The 20,760-nt window shown below is 44.6% G+C and overlaps 1 protein-coding gene across 9 annotated transcripts in view; it reads right to left on the bottom strand.

Annotated features, from left to right (window-relative positions):
* Positions 1-6,767: 6,767 nt before the first annotated feature.
* Positions 6,768-20,760, bottom strand: part of MRTFB (myocardin related transcription factor B) — a 201,054-nt gene continuing 187,061 nt past the window's right edge. For all 9 annotated transcript variants that reach the window (XM_053894394.1, XM_019468630.2, XM_019468636.2 and 6 more), the window contains 2 exons: positions 14,898-14,958; positions 6,768-12,435 (listed from right to left, as the gene is read on the bottom strand). In XM_053894394.1, the coding sequence (XP_053750369.1) occupies positions 11,903-12,435; positions 14,898-14,958 (594 nt within the window). In that variant the 3' untranslated portion in view covers positions 6,768-11,902. The remainder of the gene's footprint in view (positions 12,436-14,897; positions 14,959-20,760) is intronic.

The following is a 20,760-nucleotide window of genomic DNA, read 5'->3' as shown; positions in this document are numbered from 1 at the left end:
TTTACAGCATCTTTATTCACGCTTGCCAGAGCTTGGGAACCGCCCACCAGGAGATGAATTGATTAATAAACTGGTACATCCAGACAGTAGAATGTTATTCAGTGCTGAAAGGAGACGAGCTGTCAAGCCCCGAGAAGACATGGAAGAACCTTAAATGCATATTCTGAAGTGAAAGCAGTCAATCCAAGAAAGGCCTCATATTGTGTGTTCTCAACTATGTGACACTTTCGAAAAGGGAAACCATGGAGACAGTAAAAAAAAAAAAAAAAAAAAAAAAAAAAAATCAGTGGTTGCCAGAGGTTGGGTTGTGGGGAGAGATGAATAGGAAGGCACAGGGGATATTTAGGGCAGTGAAAATACTCCATATGATAGCATGGTGATCAATACATGTCGGTACTTATTTCCAAACCCATAGAATGTACACCACCAAGAGTGAACCCTAGTGTAAACTATGAACTTTGGGTGATAATGGTGTGTCAGTGTAGGGTCATCAACTGTAACAAATGTACCACTCCAGTGGGGATGTTGATAATGGTGCAGAGGGTGTATAGAACTCTCTATACCTCCCTCAATTTTGCTGTAAGTCTAAAACTGCTCTAAGAGAATAATTTTTTTTAAATTGGTCATAAATATGAGAGTTTATTTCTGGACTCTCAATCCTGTTCCATTGATTTATATGTCTATCCTTTTTGTTTTTAATGTTTGTTCATTTTTGAGAGAGAGAGAGAGAGCATGCAAGCATGTGCAGGGGAGGGGCAGAGAGAGAGAGGGAGACACAGAATCCGAAGCAGGCTCCAGGCTCTGAGCTGTCAGCACAGAGCCTGATGCGGGGCTTGAACCCATGAGCCGTGAGATCATGACCTGAGCACAAGTCAGATGCTTAACCACCTGAGCCATCCAGGTGTCCCATACATAACTATCCTTATGCTCATACCAAAGTTTGGATTAATGTAGCTTTGTAGTAAGTTTTAAAGTCAGGAAGTGTGAGTCCTCCAACTTTGTTTTTCTTTCTCAATATCGTTTTGGCTATTCTGGATACCTTGAATTTCCATATGAATTTTATGATCAGCTCATACATTCCAGCAAAGAGTCAGCTGGGCTTTTGGTAGGGAGTATATTTAATCTGGAGATCAATTTTTGGAATATTGCCATTGTAAAGATACTAAATCTTCTGATTCATGAACATGGGGTGTTTTTTCATTTATTTGTGTCTCCTTCAGCTGTTTTCTGCACCGTTTTGTAGTTTTCAGAGTATGTCTTGCACTTACGTTATTAAATTTACTCATAAGTATTTTACTCTTTTTGATGCTAATGTAAGTGGAATTGCTTTCTTCATTTTTGGTTTGTTCACTGTTACTGTTTAGAAATACAACAGGGGCACCTGGATGGCTCAGGTGGTTAAGCGTCTGACTTCGGCTCAGGTCATGACCTCATGGTTCGTGAGTTGGAGCCCCACGTCAGGCTCTGTGCTGACAGCCTGGAGCCTGCTTCAGATTCTTTGTGTGACCCTCTCTCTCTGCCCCTTCCCCACTCACACTCTGTCTCTCTGTCCCTCTCTCTCAAAAAATAAACATTTAAAAAAATTTGAAAAAAGAAATGTTAGATTTTTAGTGGATTCCTTAGGATCGTTTATATACAAGATCATATCATCTAGTATAAATTAACATAGTTTTACTTCTTCCTTTCCAGTCTGATGAGTTTTCTTCTCTTTCTTGCACAATTGTCCTGGTTAGAACATCTGGCACAGTTTCAAACAGAGGTGGTCAAAGTGGTCATCCTTGTTTTTTCCGTGATCCCTGGGGACAAGTATCCAGTCTTTCACAGTTAAGCATCATGTTAGCTGTGGGTTTCGTTTAGATGACCTTTATCAGTTTGAGAAAATTCACTTCTAGTCCTAGTTCATTATGTATTTTTATCATGAGGGGATATTGAATTTTGTCAGATGCTTTTTTCATCTGGTATGATTATATAGCTTTTGTACCTTATTCTGTTGATACTGAGCATTATGTTAATCATTTTCAGATGTTAGACCAACTTTAGATTCCTGAGATATGCCCCACTGGGTCCTGGTGTATAATACTTTTTATATGTTGTTGGACTTGGTTTGCTAGTCTTTTTTTTTTTTTTTTTTCTGGTTGTTTGTGTGTATACTCCTAAGCAGTACTGGTCTGTTTCTTTTCTTTTCTGGTGACGTCTTTATTTGGTATTGGTGTCAGGGTGATACCTAATAGAAGGAGTTATTTTTTTCAAAGATGTTTGTGAAAAGTCGGTATTCTTTGAATTTCTGGTAGAATTTACCACTGTGAAGCCAACTCATTAGTAGTTTTTAAAAATTAATTCACGAGCGCCTGGATGGCTCAGTTTAAGCGTCCGACTTCGGCCCAGGTCATGATCTCCCGGTTCGTGAGTTGGAGCCCCAAGTCGGGCTCTGTTCTGACAGCTCAGAGCCTGGAGCCTGCTTTGGATTCTCTGTCTCCCTGTCTCTCTGCCCCTCCCCCACTCACAATATGTTTCTCTCTCAAAAATAAATAATAAACATTAAAAAATTAAAAAAAATAATTAATTTTCTGTATTTGTTATAGTCGATTCGTATTTCTGATTTCTTAATTTTTGATAGTTGTGTCTTTCTAGGAATTTGTCTGTTTTATCTAAGTTAATTTATTGGCATACAATTGTATATAGTATTCCCTAATAACTCTCTTTATTTTAAACCTTTTTTTACATAAAATATTTCCAATTCACAGAAAAGAATGGGGGAGAATAAAGAAATCAACTGCCAGTAAGCAAATGTTAATGGTTTTCTATATGGCTATAGAATTCTTAAAAAAAACAGTGAAGAAATAAAATATTCAGTGTTAATTGAAACTTACTTTATACCTACTACTACCTAATTCCTTTTCTTTCTAGATGTATCCTGAATGTTGAAATTGATCTTAGAAATTGAAAAATTGAAACCTTGAATCTTTACCAGCCATGTTTTTATACTTAGTATCTTTGTATACAGAAAACTGCACACAGCATTCTTGTTTTAAAATGTTACTTGCAGGTGCCTGCATGGCTCAGTCAGTTAAGTGTCTGATTCTTCATTTTGGCTCGGGTCATGATCTCACAGTTCGTGGGCTCGAGCCCCACACAGAGCCTGCTTAGGATTCTCTGTCCCCTCGCCCCCCAAATAAATAAACATAAAAAAATGTTACTTGACGGGCACCTGGGTGGCTTGGTTGGGCGTGTGACTCTTGATTTTGGCTCAGGTCATGATCTCATGGTTGTGAGATCAAGCCCCATGCCAGGCTCTGTGCTGGGAGTGGAACCTGCTTAAGATTCTCTCTCCCCCTGTCCCTTTGCCCCTCTCCCCTGCAAAAAACAACAAAAAATGTTACTTAGGCCTGCTTCATCCTGCACTTTTTTCTCCTAAGCATTTTGAGATTCTCTTACACGGACACATTTGATGTAGTTCATTTATGTAAACTGCTTTGTTTAAAAGTTCTCCAACTGAAAGGCATATGGGTTGTTTTTCTCATTGGCTCTGTAAACGATGCTTTAGTGTTGATTCTGGCACCTGTCTGGGGGCATGGGTGTTTCTCAAGGAGGTAGACCAACAAAGTTAAGTCACAGAGTTTGTATCTCCAACTTGACTAGGTGTTGTAAAATTGTTCTGAAACTCTTGGGCTTTGGGACGTGCTTTAAGTGGCTACAGAAGTCCCAGCTGTGATAGGCAGTGTTGGACAGGGAGTCACTCATTGCGTGTGGCTTGGCCAGCAGGTTCATTTACCACGCCCCGGTCGTGTAATCCAGGTTGTAGCTGGCTGGCCAGGTAAAAGCTGTGCCGTGAATGCCACACACTATTCCTAGGAGTAGCTACTTCATAAAATGTGTGAGACTGAGACTTGAGAGACAGCCAGGTGGGGTGAACCCTTTGACGTAAATGAAGTCAGCTGTGATCAACTGAATCTGTAATATATCGTAATGGAGATGAAGCGTTGTGGGCACCAAGTCTGCAGAAATAGTCTGGGTTCTGGGGTATCAGAAGCGTAGTCTCAAATCCACGCTTTGCTTTCTTTGTAATTTTGGGAAAGTCATTCCCCTCTCAGTCCTCAGTTGCCACATCTGTAAAATGGGGGTAATCACAGTTCGAAGCTCACAGACTTGTGGCTAAATGAGGTAATACGCACGAAGTGTTTGGCACCGGGTCTGGGATCTTGCAGCATTGACTCGGTTTCTGTCCATGGTTGCATTCCCATTCATCAGTGCTGTGTACGAGGAGCGTGCACAGAAGGGTTAAGCAGCTTTCCGTCGTAGTACCTTTTTTTGGTCTGCCCATTGTGGCTTCTGTATCTCCAGTGAATGTGATGTCCTGGTCAGCCTTCCAAGTTGCTTGGCAGACATAATTTAAATAAAGCACATAAAGCTACTATGTCTCAACAGCTCCGCAGACCTTTTCTAGTGCTTTTTTGTTGTAACAAAACCACTGTAACTGCACTCTTGGTCTGGAGAACCTCACCGGCAGACAGCTTTGTTGGCCGTTCTGTTTAGCGTGACTTGACTTCCTTGCAGCCTTGAGACAAGGAGCACAGCAAAACCTTCGAAGGCCTATACTGGAGTGTCTGATGGGAATTGCTTTAAATTCTTGTGTGTGTGTGTGTGTTTTAAGTTTATTTTTGAGAGACAGAATGAACATGAGAGGGGCAGAGAGAGACAGAGACAGAGAATCCCAAGCAGGTTCCACGCTGTCAGCCCCGAGCCTCACCTGGGGCTCGATCCAAGTCATGGATTGGGAGATCATGACCTGAGCTGAAATTGAGTTAGATGCTTAACCCACTGAGCCACCCAGGTGCCCCAGAAGCACTTTAAATTCTTAACTATCAACCTGAATAAAGGCCCCTCCTCCTCATCAGTTAAATTTCAGCTTTGGACACGACACTGGCATTTGCTTCCTTTGGGTTTTAGATGCTTTTGAGTCTACTACGTGTAGCATAGGGTGAGTCCACTGGGGTGACCGCCTGCTGGGCCATCTCCCGTGGTCCCTTCATGGAATGATCTGTGACACAGTCCTGCCCAACAAGAGGGTATTCAGAAAGGTGATGAGCATCTTTTGTTTTTTGTCTCATGACACAGTATGTGTATGATTTCAGTAACTTGCCATAAAAACTAGCAGAAAAGATGGCCAGGATATCAAAGTGAGGTTTCTTTTTGGAAGCTGAATTTGGTTCAAATTAACAGCCATCAGACTCCTCAGAAGCTAAGCTACGTGTGGGAAGAGCAGTGGGGGAATGGTCATTAGGTGACGAGAAACGCTGGAGAGGATCGTGTGGCCACACGAAAGGGTCGGTGGCATGAAGCTGACATCTGTCACCAAGTTGGGCTTGCCTTGGCTCAGTGTGGCTCAGTGCACTTCCAGCCATCGCTAAGCCTGTGTGTCTGTGCTGAGAGATTTGGTACTCACCTCGATTCTAGAGCAAATGTGCATACAGCATTTGAAAGATGCTCAGGGAGGGCCGTGTCCAGGATCTGAACAGCTTTCCAAGGCCCTGTAGGATCCATCCCGACAGAGTGGTCCGCAGAAGATGCTGAAGCCCCTCAAGGCCTGGGACCCTGGAGGGCACAGCTGCCTCCTACCTTTCCAGTAGCCCAAAAGTCTTGTTTCTCAGACTTTCTGTGTGGAGTGTGTCCTGCAGCCAGACTCCAGCATCTAGCCTGTGGCCGGGTGCAGAGGAGGGTCTCAGCCCAAATCGCTTGTTAACCCTGACCTCACCCAGCCTGCGCTCTCTGCCTGGAGTGTCCTTTCCGTGTGTAAACACTGTGTCTTGTGTGTACCTAAAGCTCCCTGCTCTGTCCCGTGGCCTCTCCTCAAAGGCCGAGGCACTTTTGCATGCTTTCATACCGCGTTGTCTCTCCACGCAGTGTGGGGGGCTGGGGGGACCTTGGCTGGTAACATGGGAAGTAACAAAGTTTTAACCCCTTGGAAGCATCGTGTACTTACTGATCTGTTGAGGCGGCTGTCTTGGTCCCTCACCGTCACAGTTAATGACCATCTTGTTGCATTGAGGGAATCAGTGATCTTGTTTTTTCCCTTTTGTGGCTATTGACACGGGGCCTATTTCATAATCAGGTATCAAAATGGACGTTACGGTTTCCATCACATTTGCTCATCACCATTTTATTTCCAAAGCAAGGAGGAAAATATAATGCTGTTTTCCTCAAAACTTGATTTTAACCATGGGCTTTTGGGTTAAAACTTAAATGCCATCTTACTAAAAGAATACCTAATCCTAAAGACATTTTGTATGGTCTATAAAAACACCTTGTAGTGTTTTGTTTTGTTTTGTTTTAAACTTGGTTAAATTGAAGGATTATCTGGGTCTTTCAGGAATTTTGTTGGTACATTTCCTGCGATCAAAGTGTGCGCGTTTTCACTGTCCACGGATGTCCACATCAACCTCCCTGGGGGGAACCAGGTACTTGATCCTATCTTCCCGTCAGTGTTTCCTTAGAAGAATGAACATGACTTTGGTGTAAATCTTGCCATGTTCAGGTTTGGCCAGTCCTGATTTCTGTCTTTTCTCCCATGTTCCTGGACTTGGGGGAGGGTGGCCCACTTGGCCTGTGAGCTAGAGTTCACCTCGGTGAGGCTACTGGTTTCGTCTGCGGCCAGGTGTTGTGAGGTGTGTGTTTGAAGGTGGGGTCTCCTCCAAACTCCGTGCCCAGCTCTGCAGTGGCTCTCCCGACCCGTAGGGTGTGGCCCTCCCTCTGCACAGCAAGAACCACAGTACATCAAAATGTTTTTTATTTGAGACACAAAAAATGCAAAATTGCTGAGATATCAAACGTTTCCCGATCGGCTACAATACTGCCACTATGTACAAAAGATCTGACGATCAGTGTGCACACATATAAAAATACAGTATGCGTTGCCTATGTACAGGACATGTGCAAAATGTATGGCGTTCAGACATGATACGGAATTGATTTCAGGGGTGCAAACAGCAAATACAAAGGCATCATGGTTTTTCTTTTAAAAAACAACATAAAGGCAGTACATGAATGGACCCCCCGATTGCCATAATTTTTTTATTAGGCTAGTGCTTTAGTAAGCGGGGCTCTGTAGATGGGTATCTTTCTCCTTGTTTTCATAAAGTGAGATGCTAAGACATGATGTGACAATGAAAATAAGAAGAGAAACACCTATCACGCTGTGTTTCTACTGCAAGCAAGAAAAAAAGGAAACTAACCTGTACTTAGGAAGAAACTCTGTATTACTACTAAATATGCATTCTTCTGAAACCAACAAAACAAATCTATACTATTTTACATGAAAACAACAGAGAAATATCTACATCTTTGTGAAAACTATAACCTTAAATGGATAATACCTTTTTGGGACTGATTCTTGAGAGCTCGTTAGTCTCAAATTTTAAATAAAAAGTGCCTCCTTTTGGCAAATACTTGGCAATGCCTTTGGTTCCTTTAAAGCGAGTTTGCATTACTACTGGTTACTTGAGGTTAAGTACTTTTGGTAGATACTAAACCCTTCCCTAAATGCTCCCTCTTCCTACCAAGTTAGCAAGTCTCCTTACAGCATCATGTAGAGAGGTAACTGTTACAAGTCTCGGTGATTCTGTGAACTGGGTTAAAGCTTTGTCTTAGTAGTTGGCACAAAGCTCTGTTCAACACAACAGCTGTGCTGATAATCGCCAGTGGCCTGTTTTGATTCCAGACAGCACCTTTGGTCTGAGACCGCCATCCTCGTGTCACAGAATTGTGACCTTTCTGGCTGGTGACTAGCAGAGCAGTGTGTAGTGGGGGGGTGGGGTGGGGTGGGGGGCGATGAGCACTCTGTAAACGTGCAGCTTTATGAAGCGCGGGCTTCAGATCAGCTCTGCAGGCAGGTTGGCCAGGGGGAGTGGGGAAGACACAGACCCCTCTTGGGTGTCATGCGGGCAGTCACTTCACACATGAGAAAGGCAGCCCGGACGGACGGCGAGTGAGCGAGGGTGGGGACCAGGACAGAGAATTACTGCTTCTGGTGATTTTCCAGTTTTGACTGAAACCACTCAGAGGATGAGCTGATGCGCAGGTAGGATGCTCTCCCAATCCGCACCTCTGCACTTGTAAGCTGTGCTCCCTGATAAACCTGACCTTCCGCTTAATGTTCTTTGACGGTGTGGGCTGCGTGGCCTCCAGGGTGGTGGACAGTTTGTGTGGTAGCCCGCTCTGGCGCCAGGAGCCAGCCTGCACACGTCGGCAGGGCCGGATGGCGGAAAATGGAGGGTTACTTGTGGATCTGGATAAACGGCCTGTGTCGCTCTGTTGGTAGACACTGGACAGCTGTTCTCCCCGAACTTCTCTAACAAGTCCCTGGTGGTGCCACAGGCTCCCCCCCCCCCCCTCCCCCTGCCCCACTGCCACTGCAGGCAGGAGCCCGATGAGGCCAGGCGGGCCCACTGCCTTCACCGCGTCTCTGTGGCCCAGTCTGTTGGCAGACTAGAGGGACTGTCCCATCACTTGCGGGGACGGCTGCTTGGCCAGCTCCTGTGGCTGCTTTCGGCCTAGGAATTCTGAAAGGGCTCTGAAGAGAGCCGTGTGGCCTGGAATGATTGGGGTTGAAAGGGCAGAGGAAGCCTGAGTCAACTTTGGTGACAGGATGGGCACCACGCCGCCGATATGCTGACTGCACAGTTCCGTGGCGCTATCTTATTACCATGACTTTGCTTTCAGGAGGCGGCAGCTGGGAGGCAACACCAGGCTACCTTCGCCCCCGTTCCAAAACCGCACCTCCTGCAGCCTCAGTTACGTGGGTCACAGAACCGTGCAGTTTAGAAAGGGAACTGAAATGAGATCTCTCTAGTGCTATAAAAATAGTCCTATGAAACACAAAGCATCCGAGCAAGAAATCCCACGAATTGAGACCGTGCCTTTGTCCAAATAGGTGGCAAATACTGTACAGTAGATTGCACGATTCAGGAGAATGCTAGAACGTGAACCACCAATGACCGGCCTGCAGCGGCTCCCTAGACGCGCTTTGCGAAGATGGACAAGGTGCCCACGTACCCCCGGGGCTTCCAAAGGCTGGAGACGCTTCGGTGTCACTTTCTGTTCGTCCGGCCGCCCAGTGACGTGACCAAGAAAGAACTGCGTACACTCGAAAGGCAAGCTTGGTTCTGTCGTGTTTCAGGAACATTTAGGGAAGGAAGCGTGGATGTGAGGAAACGCGTACGTCCCGGAGCCGGCCGTTTCCTTGGCCAATGGCAGTCTGCAAGACGACGCATGACGCACGACGCTACGCACGTCTGCGCTACAGGCGTTCACACCGAACGTCCACCGCCACCCTGCGCTGGGTTTCGACGGCCGTGAGACCCCTCTCGGACAGTAACAGTAGGCCTCTGGACTGCACAGCCTTCCCGTCGCGCTTTGCATCGCGTCCACAGACTCAGGTCAGGGGCCTCGTTTCCGTGTCCTCTTTGGTCTCGTCACACGCCGCCCACGCTCCGTGTCCTCCCTCTGACCTAGAACGTGAAGCGGGGACCCCGGGCGGCCGCCCCCACGGCACGGACGCCGGGCTCGCCGCCCCGGCCGGGCCCCGAAGGAATGGTGCGAGCGGGAGGCCGGCGGAGCCCCGAACGGGAGCCTCCTCGCCTTCCCTTCCGAGGAAGCCCTGCACGTGACGGCGAGAACGCACGTGTGAAGCGGGCACCTTCGCGGCGCGTGGCGGGCAGAGAGCAGGCTGGGGAGACGGCCTTCTCCGCGCCGCGGCTGTATTTCGGAGAGCGGCCTTCCTGGGGCGTGTTTCAAACCCTGTTTGACGAGAGCGAAGCGGGCTGCTGAGGGCTGGGACACCCCGTGTGCGCGCGGCTCAGGGTGACGGAAGCGGGGGGGGGGGGGGGGGGGGCGGGGCCGGGGCACGAGGCGGCGCCACCGTCCCCTGCAGTCCCACGATGTCGGGTGCCAACCTCGTAAGCCTCGTTTCAATCTGAGTGAAGCCGCGGGCCTCGACCTCCCCTGAGAGGAGGAAGGGCCTGCCCGAGCGAACGGGCCCCTCCGTCCCCAGAGGGCGGCTGGCGCCCTCGCCCTTGCTCACGGGTACATCCTGCTTCGAAGTTTCTAGATTGCATGCGCCGGCCTACCAGTTCCTCGCCATCTCAACTCACTCAGACCACACTGAGCGTAACCGCTTCTGCCTCGAACCACTTAGAAGGGCTTCCAACTTGGGAAGTGCCACCTCACAGAGGGCTGCAGTGTGCGGGGCGACCGGATACGGGAAAAACAAACTTTCCTTGCATGTAGTAGGATCTAGAAACCAAAATAAAAATCTGAAAGGAGGTGGGCTCTGCGGCAGAACGCAAAGCCGGCAGTGATTCCCCAGTTCTTTCCAGACAGTGGGTCAGGCTGGCTCTTCCCACGTCACTGTGGGGATATCACCACCTCACGACCCAGAGAGATCGACCTGACCCTCGGGTTCACACAAAGCGAGGCGTAGAGCATGACAATGGTATGTAACAAACACCTTCACGCTTTTTGGTAGATTGCAGGGTTTTTCTTCAGTTATTTACATTTTATCGTATACTTAAATGACTAGCTTGACCTAATTTTGGAAGTCCTGTGATAGTTGGCATTTTAGAAAACTCTTCAGAAACTACTCAACAAACGTGACAACTTCTATGTAAAAAAAACTACTAAAACCTCCAGTTTTTCAATCTTCGGCCTGATAATATAGCGAGAACTCGGGTGTGACATCCAGTTACAAGCCTATAAAATGACAGGGAAAAGCGACAGGAGAGGCGGCCAGAGCTGGGGGCTGGCGGCCAGCCTGGCGAGAGTCTGACTCCGAGCCGCTGCAGGAATGTCCCGGCTGACGACAGCCTTCTCCCCTGCCCTCTCTTTGCAACTCACCAGCTCAGGAGGACCGTTCACACTGGAGCCTCCTGGGTTCTTTGAGATGGGTCTGGTTACCTGAAATCAGTCAGCTTTTCTTTAAATACAGAAATACACATGGCTCAAGTACTCTAGAAATATTCGAGTTATTAAAACAAGTAGAACCGCTGGCTACCCAATCCCTTACCCCAGTGTAGGCTGTACATACCACATGTGAGAGTGTACAGACAAGTGTCTAATATACACATGAAAATCAATCTAGTCAACCCTGAGGGTTGCTAATAGAATTTTCAGTGTTCTCATTCATTATATGTGGACTTTGTACAGTGGTTTATGACCGTATTTTTTTTTCTTTTTTACATTGTCTGGTGATGGTGAAAGATCATCCATTTGAATTGAAATTTGGGAATCTAAAGTAAGATTCCCCAAACCACAAAATAAACTACGACACACAAAAAATTATGTTGGTTTCTGAATGGAACCGAAAATCTTCAGCTGGAAGCTGTCCCGGAACTGGCTGGCGCGCTCTCTCCACTGCCTGTGCTGCCTGACCAGGCTCAGGCCATTTCTAGGAAACACCACGTGCAGGGACCTCTCCCCTCCCTCAACTGGCATCCTCTTGTGAGTGGAGCCGTCTGCCTTCTATTTGGGGTCTTAAAGCGACCACAGAGGTTTAAATGTAGTTGACGGAGAACCCTCATGTAGTTATCCTGCACACGTCACTCTCTGTCATGTCTTTATCTAAAGGTACTCTTGCATTCTTTACTGAAGTCTGGAAAAACGAATGAGTCTTCTTTGACCAGTGATTTTTTTCAGAAGGCCCCGTGCTATGTTACATTGTAGAAATTCACCGCCGGATGCAATGACATGTTTTCACACTTGGTTTCCAGGCTGTGACCATCTAGCCACCCTTTCTATGACAACATATTTTAAGTGCAACAACGCCGCTATGGATCTGTCTCTAAAAACTGCCCTCTTCAGAACGATCTTCATCTTCTTAGATGTCAGGAACTCGGACGAGAAATCTGTGATGTTAGTCCCATGGCAACGGCAGGTCTTGTGGATCTAGAAAGTCAGTGGAGAACATGCTGGGAGCGGTGGCGCTGAGGGGAGTGAGTCCCGACGTGTTGGGCATGGTAATGTCCAGCCACTCCATGTTGTCTAAGTTTGAGTCAGAGAGGTCAAGTGACAGACAGGGGGTACTTGCAGCAAACTGGGCTTCAGCAGTCTCCATGGGTGAGTGTGAATGGTCCAGCACACTTGAGTGACTCAGCAAGTCATTCTGGAGGTCCTCGATCAGAGAGAAGGGCTCTCTGTCTTCACTGCTGCTTTGCAGGGGAACAATTTCGTTGGCCGAAGGTAAAGTTCCATCCAAGAAAGCTTCTAGCTGGTTCTCTAAGCTGGCAGATAAACTGCTCAGGGGTTCTAAGGAGACGGGTGGTGCCATTTGGACTTGGGGCGGGGGCCGGGACACCACCGTGTTGACTGGCATTGTGGTGATGCTGGCTGTCACTGGTCTCATTTTGGAAATGGGAGAAGGCTCTTCTTTTATAGGGAGGGAAATCTCTGTGTAAAATAATTGAAGTGATTAGTAAGTAAGGACGTGATACTGTTTAAACATTTTTATGAATTAGGACAGTTCTTTTGCTATTTTGTGAGGACTTCTACACAGTCCGTCTTAGGGGTAGGAAGAGAATGCTATTGGTCAGAGTCCTTGATCGCCTGTAGGATGATGGCTCTTTTTAGCTGAATAAACATTTTCAGGTTATAACATTCTGATATGCTTTCTAGTCTTGTTACTTAAGAGCAGTAAGCATGACAAGCAGTGATATGGCACCAGGGAGGAGCTGATGGTTACGTTTATTTGATAATTTGATCTTTGGGTCCTGGTTCCCAGGTACTTCAGGCTCCAGACAGGGTTCATGTCTTGTCCGATACCATGGATCTGCCGTCACAGCAGCAACCACCCTTAAAGTGAACCTTAATGTCACAACTGTGTTCCCAGTTTGTGCAGCCATGAAGTACATTATTAATATCCTGAAAGCTCTAACTATATTCTTTTTCCTACTATCATTATAGTTGAACTTTATACGTTCTGTATAAAGTTCGAAAGAGATGCAATGCCCACCATCTTTTATTTCTGAATTATAGCTAACACACGGCTCCTTTGACCCTCTTCTTTAAGATGGGTCACCTTATTTTTCTGCCTTTTTTGTCTTGTTTTCTGAATGTATACAAAATCTTGACGATCTGGCAAATGTCTTAATAAGCACTAAATATGTGTTATTCCTTGCTGGATCAAGTAGAAAATTAACACCATTTGCATTAGATTGCAGTGTTGCTATAGATACATTTACTTGAATAAAGTATCTTTTTTTACTTTCTTAGGGTATCTGATTGGTTTCGTTCCTATGCAGACACGCCAGGAAGGGTGGATTTAGTAACAGCTGTGACAGCTCAAAGGCCGGGATGCTTAATAAGGGAAAGAACCTACAGGCTGACTCCTGCTTGGGGACTGTCAACCATGTGTGCTGACTGTGCTTCTGTTCCCGGGGTGCAACTCTAGGACGGTCTGTGGTTTCTCACTTCCTGTAGTCGTCCCTAGAATTGTTCTGAAAGCTGACAGCGCGATCTCAGTAACCAGGCTTAATCAACTATTTAAATCTCTGTTCTCATGATTACTGGCCGTGGTTTACAACAGGATAAAATAACATACTCACTGGATACTTTGCCATTTAAAAAAAAAAAAAAATCATGCCTTGTGGGAAATAACTCATTTGATGACTTTGTTACATCTTAATTTCCAAATTTAGGCTGTAAAAATTATTCTTTCTAATCATATAAAAAAAATCTTTATTTTCACCAGATCTGGCAAAAAAACCCCCAAACCATTAAAAATATCCTAAAATCAGGCCATGAAATGTCTATTTCTTTTACCTCCATGGTGTAGATATACTATGAGTTTAAATTACTTTGTGATGCCAGTATAGTTGTTAGGAAAAGAAAAAATCTATTTGCACAAGTAGAGCTATAGTCAAACATCAAGAATTTCCTGTGTCCTCAAAACCAAATACTTATGCTATTTAGGGATATAAGCTGCTATGAATGGGGAAATTTTGATCCTTGTTTAAAAAAGTGATTAAAACTCCTTTCATCAAGGTAATTTAAGAATATTTTATTCCCAAACAGTATTTGTTGAATTTTTAAAATACTGTTTTTTAGATTTGTTTTGAAAGATAGGTTTGCGGAGGTTGAGATACCCTTGATTTCTTTTTTGTGTGGTTAATATCCCTTGTCTCTTTAAAAAAAAATTTTTTTTTTAAGTTTATTTTGAGAGAGAGAGACACAGCATGAGTGGGGGAGGGGGAGGGGGAGAGAGAGAGAGAGATGCCAAGCAGGCTCGGAGCTGTCAGCGCAGAGCCTGATGCAGGGCTCAAACTCACAAACTGTGAGATCACAACCTAAGCCGAAGCCAAGAGTTGGACGCTTAACCAACTGGGCCACCTAGATGGCCCCCCTTATCTCCTTTTAAGATGATACACTATAAAGTCTAAGATTTTCAATTATCTGTAGAAAGTGCTTCAAAATTGCCTTTGAATTCTAATAAAGTCACTACAGTCTGAGCTAGGTAACCCGTGGTTGTTACAGAATTCATGTGTGAAGTAAGTAGAGCACTTTTATCCCATCACAGTGACATACATAGGGAACATGTTTTAAAGTTTTTCAGTGTGGAATTTAAATTTGGCTCTCTTTTGCTATTTTTGAGATGGTCTGTTATTTTCAAAAGGCAGAGATCTACGGATAAAACTAACATTACGTTATTGTTTTAAGCTGAAACAATGGTTTTCCTCCATTTTATAAGTTGTTTTAGTGTCCTCATTTAGCAGATTTAAAACAGTAAATATAGTTGGAATTAGAAAAATATGTTTCTCGCTACTCAAAGATATGCCATGAGCTCTAAAGGAAAATATTCAAAACCTTGTCATAAAAGGTGACTCTGGCGGGTTCTGATGTGACTTGTAACCTACCTCCACTCTTGATAAGGATATCAAAGAGGTCGTCCATCTGCTGACTGTGTGCACTGGAAATCTACAACAAAGAATATAAATTAGCTTTCTTTCATGTGGACCCAGAAGCATTAACAGTTGGGAGCATTAAGGGACCCCTTTCCCCCACTCAGGCTTTCTCTCTCAAAAATATAGATTAAAAAAAAAAAAAAGCTTCTGCACAGCTAAGGAAACAATCAACAAAACTAAAAGGCAATAGAATGGGAAAAGATATTTGCAAATGACATACTGGACAAAGGGTTATTATCAAAAATCTATAAAGAACTTACCAAACTCAACACCCGAAAAACAATCCAGTGAAGAAATGGGCAGAAGACACGAATAGACACTTTTCCAAAGAAGACGTCCACATGGCCAACAGACACATGAAAGGATGCTCAACATCACTCATCATCAGGAAAGTACAAATCAAAACCACACTGAGATGTCATTCCACACCAGTGAGAGTGGCTAACAGTAACAACTCAGGAAACAACGGATGTTGGCGAGGATGCGGAAAAAGGGGAACCCTCTCGCACTACTGGTGGAAATGCAAACTGGTGCTGCCACTCTGGAAAACAGTGTGGAAGTTCCTCAACAAATTAAAAATAGCATTACTCTGTGACCCAGCAATAGCACCACTAGGAATTTATCCAAAGGATACGGGAGTGCTGACTCACAGGGGCACATGTACCCCAATGTTGAAAGGTGTACTATCAACAATAGCTCAATTATGGAAAAAATGCAAATGTCCATCAGCTGACGAATGGATCAAGAAGATGTGGTATATATTTACAATGGAATACCGCTCAGCGTTCAAAAAGAATGAACTCCTGCCATTTGCAACAACGTGGATGGAACTTGAGGGGGTACTATGCTAAGTGAAATAAGTTAGAGAAAGAAAAATACCCTATGTTTTCACTCCTAGGTGGAATTTGAGAAACTTAACAGAAGACCATAGGGGAAGGGAAGGAAAAATAAGAAAAACAGACAGGGTGGCAAACCATAAGAGACTCTTAAATACAGAGAAGAAACTGAGGGTTGATGGGGGTGGGGAGTTGGGGAAGGTGGGGAAAATGGATGATAGGCATTGAGGAGGGCACTTGTTGGGATAAGCACTGGGTGTTGTATGTAAGTGATGAATCATGGGAATCTACTCCTGAGGCCAACCTACACTGTAACATACACTGTTACCCTGTAAGTTAGCTAAAGTGATATTAAAAAAAAAAAAAGTATGCCTCTTCACACCAAGAAACAGACTCTTAACTATAGAAAACAAAACTGATAGTTACCAGAAGAGAGGTGGGTGGATGATGGATTAAATAGGTGATGGGGATGAAGGAGGGCACTTGTGATGAGCACAGGGTAATGTATGAAGTGCTGAATTACTATACTGTACACCTGAAACTATATTTCACTGTATGTTAACTGGAACTTATATATTTTTTTTAATGTTGATTTGTTTCTGAGAGAGAGACAGGGAGACAGTCTGAAGCAGGCTCTGCAGTGCCAGGATGTGGGGCTCAAACTCATGAACCGTGAGATCATGACCTGAGCAGAAGTCAGTGACTTAACCAACTGAGCCACCACCCAGGTGCCCAGCTAACTGGAATTTAAACAAAAACTAAGAAATTTTAGTTACTATCTTATTTTTATCAACCAAAAAAAAAAAAGTATGCCTCTTACTGATGTATACATTAGTTACGCATTGCTGTATTACACATTCTTCCAAGTTTACTGGCTTCAGATGCTATAGAGTTGTTATCTCCCATTTTCTGTGGGTCAGGAATTTAGGAATAGTTGAGGTGGGCAGTTCTGGTGGGGGGCACCTCCATGGGCGTGCAGTCAACATGCTGGCCAGGCTACAGCCATCTTCCAGCTTGGCTGGAGAGTCCTATTGTAAAGATGGCTCACTATATGACTAGCAGGTTGGTGCTGGTTGTTGACGGGCGGGGGGCGGGGGGCTCAGTTTCCCATCGCACGGGCCTCTCCAGAATGCTGCAGGACTGTCCACATGACAGCTGGCTTTCCCCACAGTCAGCATCCAAGAGAGAGCAGGCAAGGCAGGAGGAGGATGCCTTTTATGAACTCGTATCAGAAGTCACCATGGCTTCCGCCACTTGTATTAGAAGTGAGTCACTTATGGAGAAATGTCAAAAAAAAAAAAAAAACAAACCCACAAAAATCTCTTGAAACCACTGCAGGGCGTTTGGTTAGGCTGGGTCTGTTTTTTAGTCACTCTGATAATTTCTGCATTTTAATTGTCTTGTTTACTCCATTTCTGTGTCTTGCATAATCAGTGATAGGATTAAGTGTGGGTTTACCATTTTGTTTTGATTTGCCCTGTTTTTCTTGGTGGTGTTGGTGTTCCTACTTTCTTGTGTTTTAAAAATACATATTCATTTATTTTTGGAATTCTAACTAAATTTTTCTATTTTGTAAAAGCTGTACTTTTTTTTTTTTTTTTAAAGCTGTACTTCTTTATTTGTATGGGCATGCAATATACAGCCTTCATGTTTTGTAGGTTACTTAATGTTGTAGCATCGTACACAAGATATAAAGCCCCGGTCAACATCTAGATCCACTTCCACCATCCGTTATTGATATTTTTAAGTGTTAAATCTATATATTTTAAAACTCCTTTACAATGTTATTTTTTATAGTGCAGGTTTTCTGGTGATGAATTCTTAATTTTTATCTGAAAATATCTTTAGTTCACTTTTATTCTTAAAGAGTATTTCTATTTGATACAGAATTCTAGTTTGACAGTCCCTCTCTCCCTCCTGTTCCCCACTAAGAACTTTAAAGACATTTCTTGGGTATTTTCTTACTTCAGCAGTTTCTGATGAAAACTCGATCATAAAACAAATAGTTGTTACAGTTGTTACCCTGTGTGCATTGTACTGCTTTTTTTTTTGGCACTTTCAAGATTTGCTCTTTAACTCTGGCTTTCAGTAATTTGACTATGATATGATGAGGCCTTCTACTTACCCTGCTTGATGTTCAGTTAGCATCTGAAAGTTACAAACTTGTCTTTCATCATATTTGTGAAAAATTAGATTTCTTTTTTTAAAAAAAATTTTTTTATATTTATTTTTGATAGGGAGAGAGAGTGTGAGCAGGGGAGGGGCAGAGACAGAGGAAGACACAGAATCTGAAGCAGGCTCCAGGCTCCGAGCTGTCAGCACAGAGCCTGACGCGGGGCTTGAACCCATGAACCATGAGATCATGACCTGAGTCGAAGTTGGATGCTCACTGGACTGAACCACCCAGGTGCCCCTATATATTTATTTTGAGAGAGAGACTGGGGGAGAGACAGAGAGAGAGAGAATTGCAAACAGGCTCCACACTGTTAGTGCAGAGCCCAACTCAGGGCTCAAACTCAGGAACCTTGAGATCATGACCTGAACCAAAGACACTTAAGCGACTGAGCCACCCAGGTGCCCCTTGACTATTATTTCTTAGAATATTTGGCCTGCTTCATTTTCTTCTCGGAATCCTATAATACCCATCTCAGACTGTCTGATATTAAACAACAGGTCTCTGAGGTTCTGTTCGCCTTAAAAATAAAATCTTTTCTCTCTTACTCACATTTGGATAAATTCTATTCATCTGTCTTCAAGTTCACTGTCTTTTTACCTGTCATCTCCATTCTGTTAAGGCCATCTCTAACTTTTTTCACTTTATTATTTTTTCAGTGTTTATTTTGTGAAAGGGAGATCATGTGCAGAAGCAGGGAGAGGGGCACAGAGAGAGGAGGAGAATCCCAAGCAGGCTCTGTGCTGTCAGCTCAATCTGACAAACTGAGATCATGACCTGAGCAAAAATCAAGAGTCGGACACTTAACTGACTGAGACACTCAGGCACCTCTTTCATTCTAGATCATGTATTTTTTAGTTTTATTTATTTTTAAGATGTTTATTTTTGAGAGAGAGAGTGAGAGAAGGAGTGGGGAAGGGACAAAGAGAGAGATCCACCATGGGCTCTGTACTCACAGCAGAGAGCCTGATGCAGGGCTCAAACTCATAATCTGCTAGATGGTGAGCTGAGCTGAAGTCAGAAGATTAACTGAGCTACCCAGGTGCCCCATATTTTTTAGTTTTATTATTTCCATTTCATTAAAAAAATCGTTTCTGTATTTCCTATTTTTTCATTCATTGCAAGTACATTTTCCTTTACATCACTGATAGTTATAATAGCTATTTTAACACCCTTATCTGCAAATTCTAATACTTGGATTAGCTGGAGTTGCTCTTAATTCACTGCCTTTTGCCCTTCAGAAAGGGTTGCATTTTCTTCCTCATTTCTATACTGCATGTGGTGAATGGCTATGAATATCACATAGTGGTGACTCTATTCTGTTACTTTTCTCAGATGAGTGGTTTCTTTTGTTTTAGCATGCAGTCAACTTGGCTAGACTTGGAACTTCTGCCCAAGAAACATTTGGAAGGTCAATCACAGCTCACATCTTATCTTCAGCTCCGTTCCCATGACGACCCAATGTCTATGTGGCTTAGGAGTCAGCTCGAGATACAGACAGAATTTGGGGATCTTCCCCACTTATTCCTTTCCTTTTAGGTTGCTCTCAACTCAGCCATCAGACTTCCCAGGGCATAAAGGCTATGGTTTTTCGACCGGTAACCTCACCACTTAGCTTGATCCCAGAGTAAAAGCAGCAAAAAGAGGGAATTCGTGCCTTTTATCTCCCTTCCTGCGAGTCTGGACTCCTCACCAGAATATGCTGCATCGATTCACTCTTCAATGCCCTCATGTTAGTGCTCTTTGTATTAAGACCAGGCTTTACAGCTGTTATCTGTGGAAGACTTGCTTAGCCAATAGTGAAATTGGAAGGCTGAGTGAAGGTATTTTAAAAACCTCAGCATGCCTGGAGTTCGGTTCTTAACGGTGTATAAAGAACACCAGACAGTGATGTAGAGCTGAGCTCCCTTAGCCTGTAAACAATAACCAGAGACAAACATGGCAGGGATTCCGGTCAGCTGTCTTTGGTTAAAGGGAGGTGAGGTTCCTTCGCTGCTGTGGCATGCATCAAGTGAGCAGCACATATGAACCTACACATGAGAACCGGGTTTGGAAGGATGCGTCCTACCTATTAATTTTCTCACCAATTGCAGTTAAGCTCTTTGCCTTTCATTTCATCTCTGCTCTCCTGTGGAGAGAACAGGTGTCACTCCTTACGGACTAATGGGGAGGACAATCTAGTGTAGCACCATGTGTTCCCATTCTTTTTGTAAATGTTTAAAACTATTTCTGAAATTTGGTTTTCCCCTCACAGATAAGGGCCCCTGCTGACCATGGAACTGAAGAAAACCTTTTCAACGACAGGGACTGTGTTCCTTTGGCACTAAGCAGTCAGAAGCACATGGTAATTGCACTTCCCGGGAGGCAGGCCACCCTGGGAGCATGCCGAACTGTATGCTGCGGCCTGGGACCGAGCAATTTCTGCAGCTGTCCGCTGAGGCGGCTGGGTAGGTCATGGTGACTGCTCACTGCCTGGTTGAGGGGACGGGCTTGTTCGGTGCTTGCTACACAAAGTGTGGATCCTCTGTGAGGCAGGGGTTCTTTCTCGAAACTTACCTTTTAGTTTAGAGGGGGAGGGAGACCAGGAAAAAGTTTAGGGGAAGGTATGACAAGGTTGTTGTTGGGCACCCACTGCGGGCCGGACGCCTTTACCAACGGGAACTCTCTTCCCATGGCTTGCAATAGGGAGCAATGAGGAAGGCTCGGCGGACAGGGGGATGCCTGGCGCACCGTGCCTAAGAGCACCTGGTTGGTCTGCGGATCAGCGCCCAGTGAAGTGAGGAGGACATCGGTTTCCTCCAGAGTG

Source organism: Panthera pardus, unplaced genomic scaffold (genome assembly GCF_024362965.1).
Source record: "Panthera pardus isolate Hobbes unplaced genomic scaffold, ASM2436296v1 HiC_scaffold_5, whole genome shotgun sequence".
NCBI classification, from domain to species: domain Eukaryota; kingdom Metazoa; phylum Chordata; class Mammalia; order Carnivora; family Felidae; genus Panthera; species Panthera pardus.
Note: the sequence above shows the minus strand (reverse complement) of the source record. Positions and strands in the feature narration are given on the sequence as shown.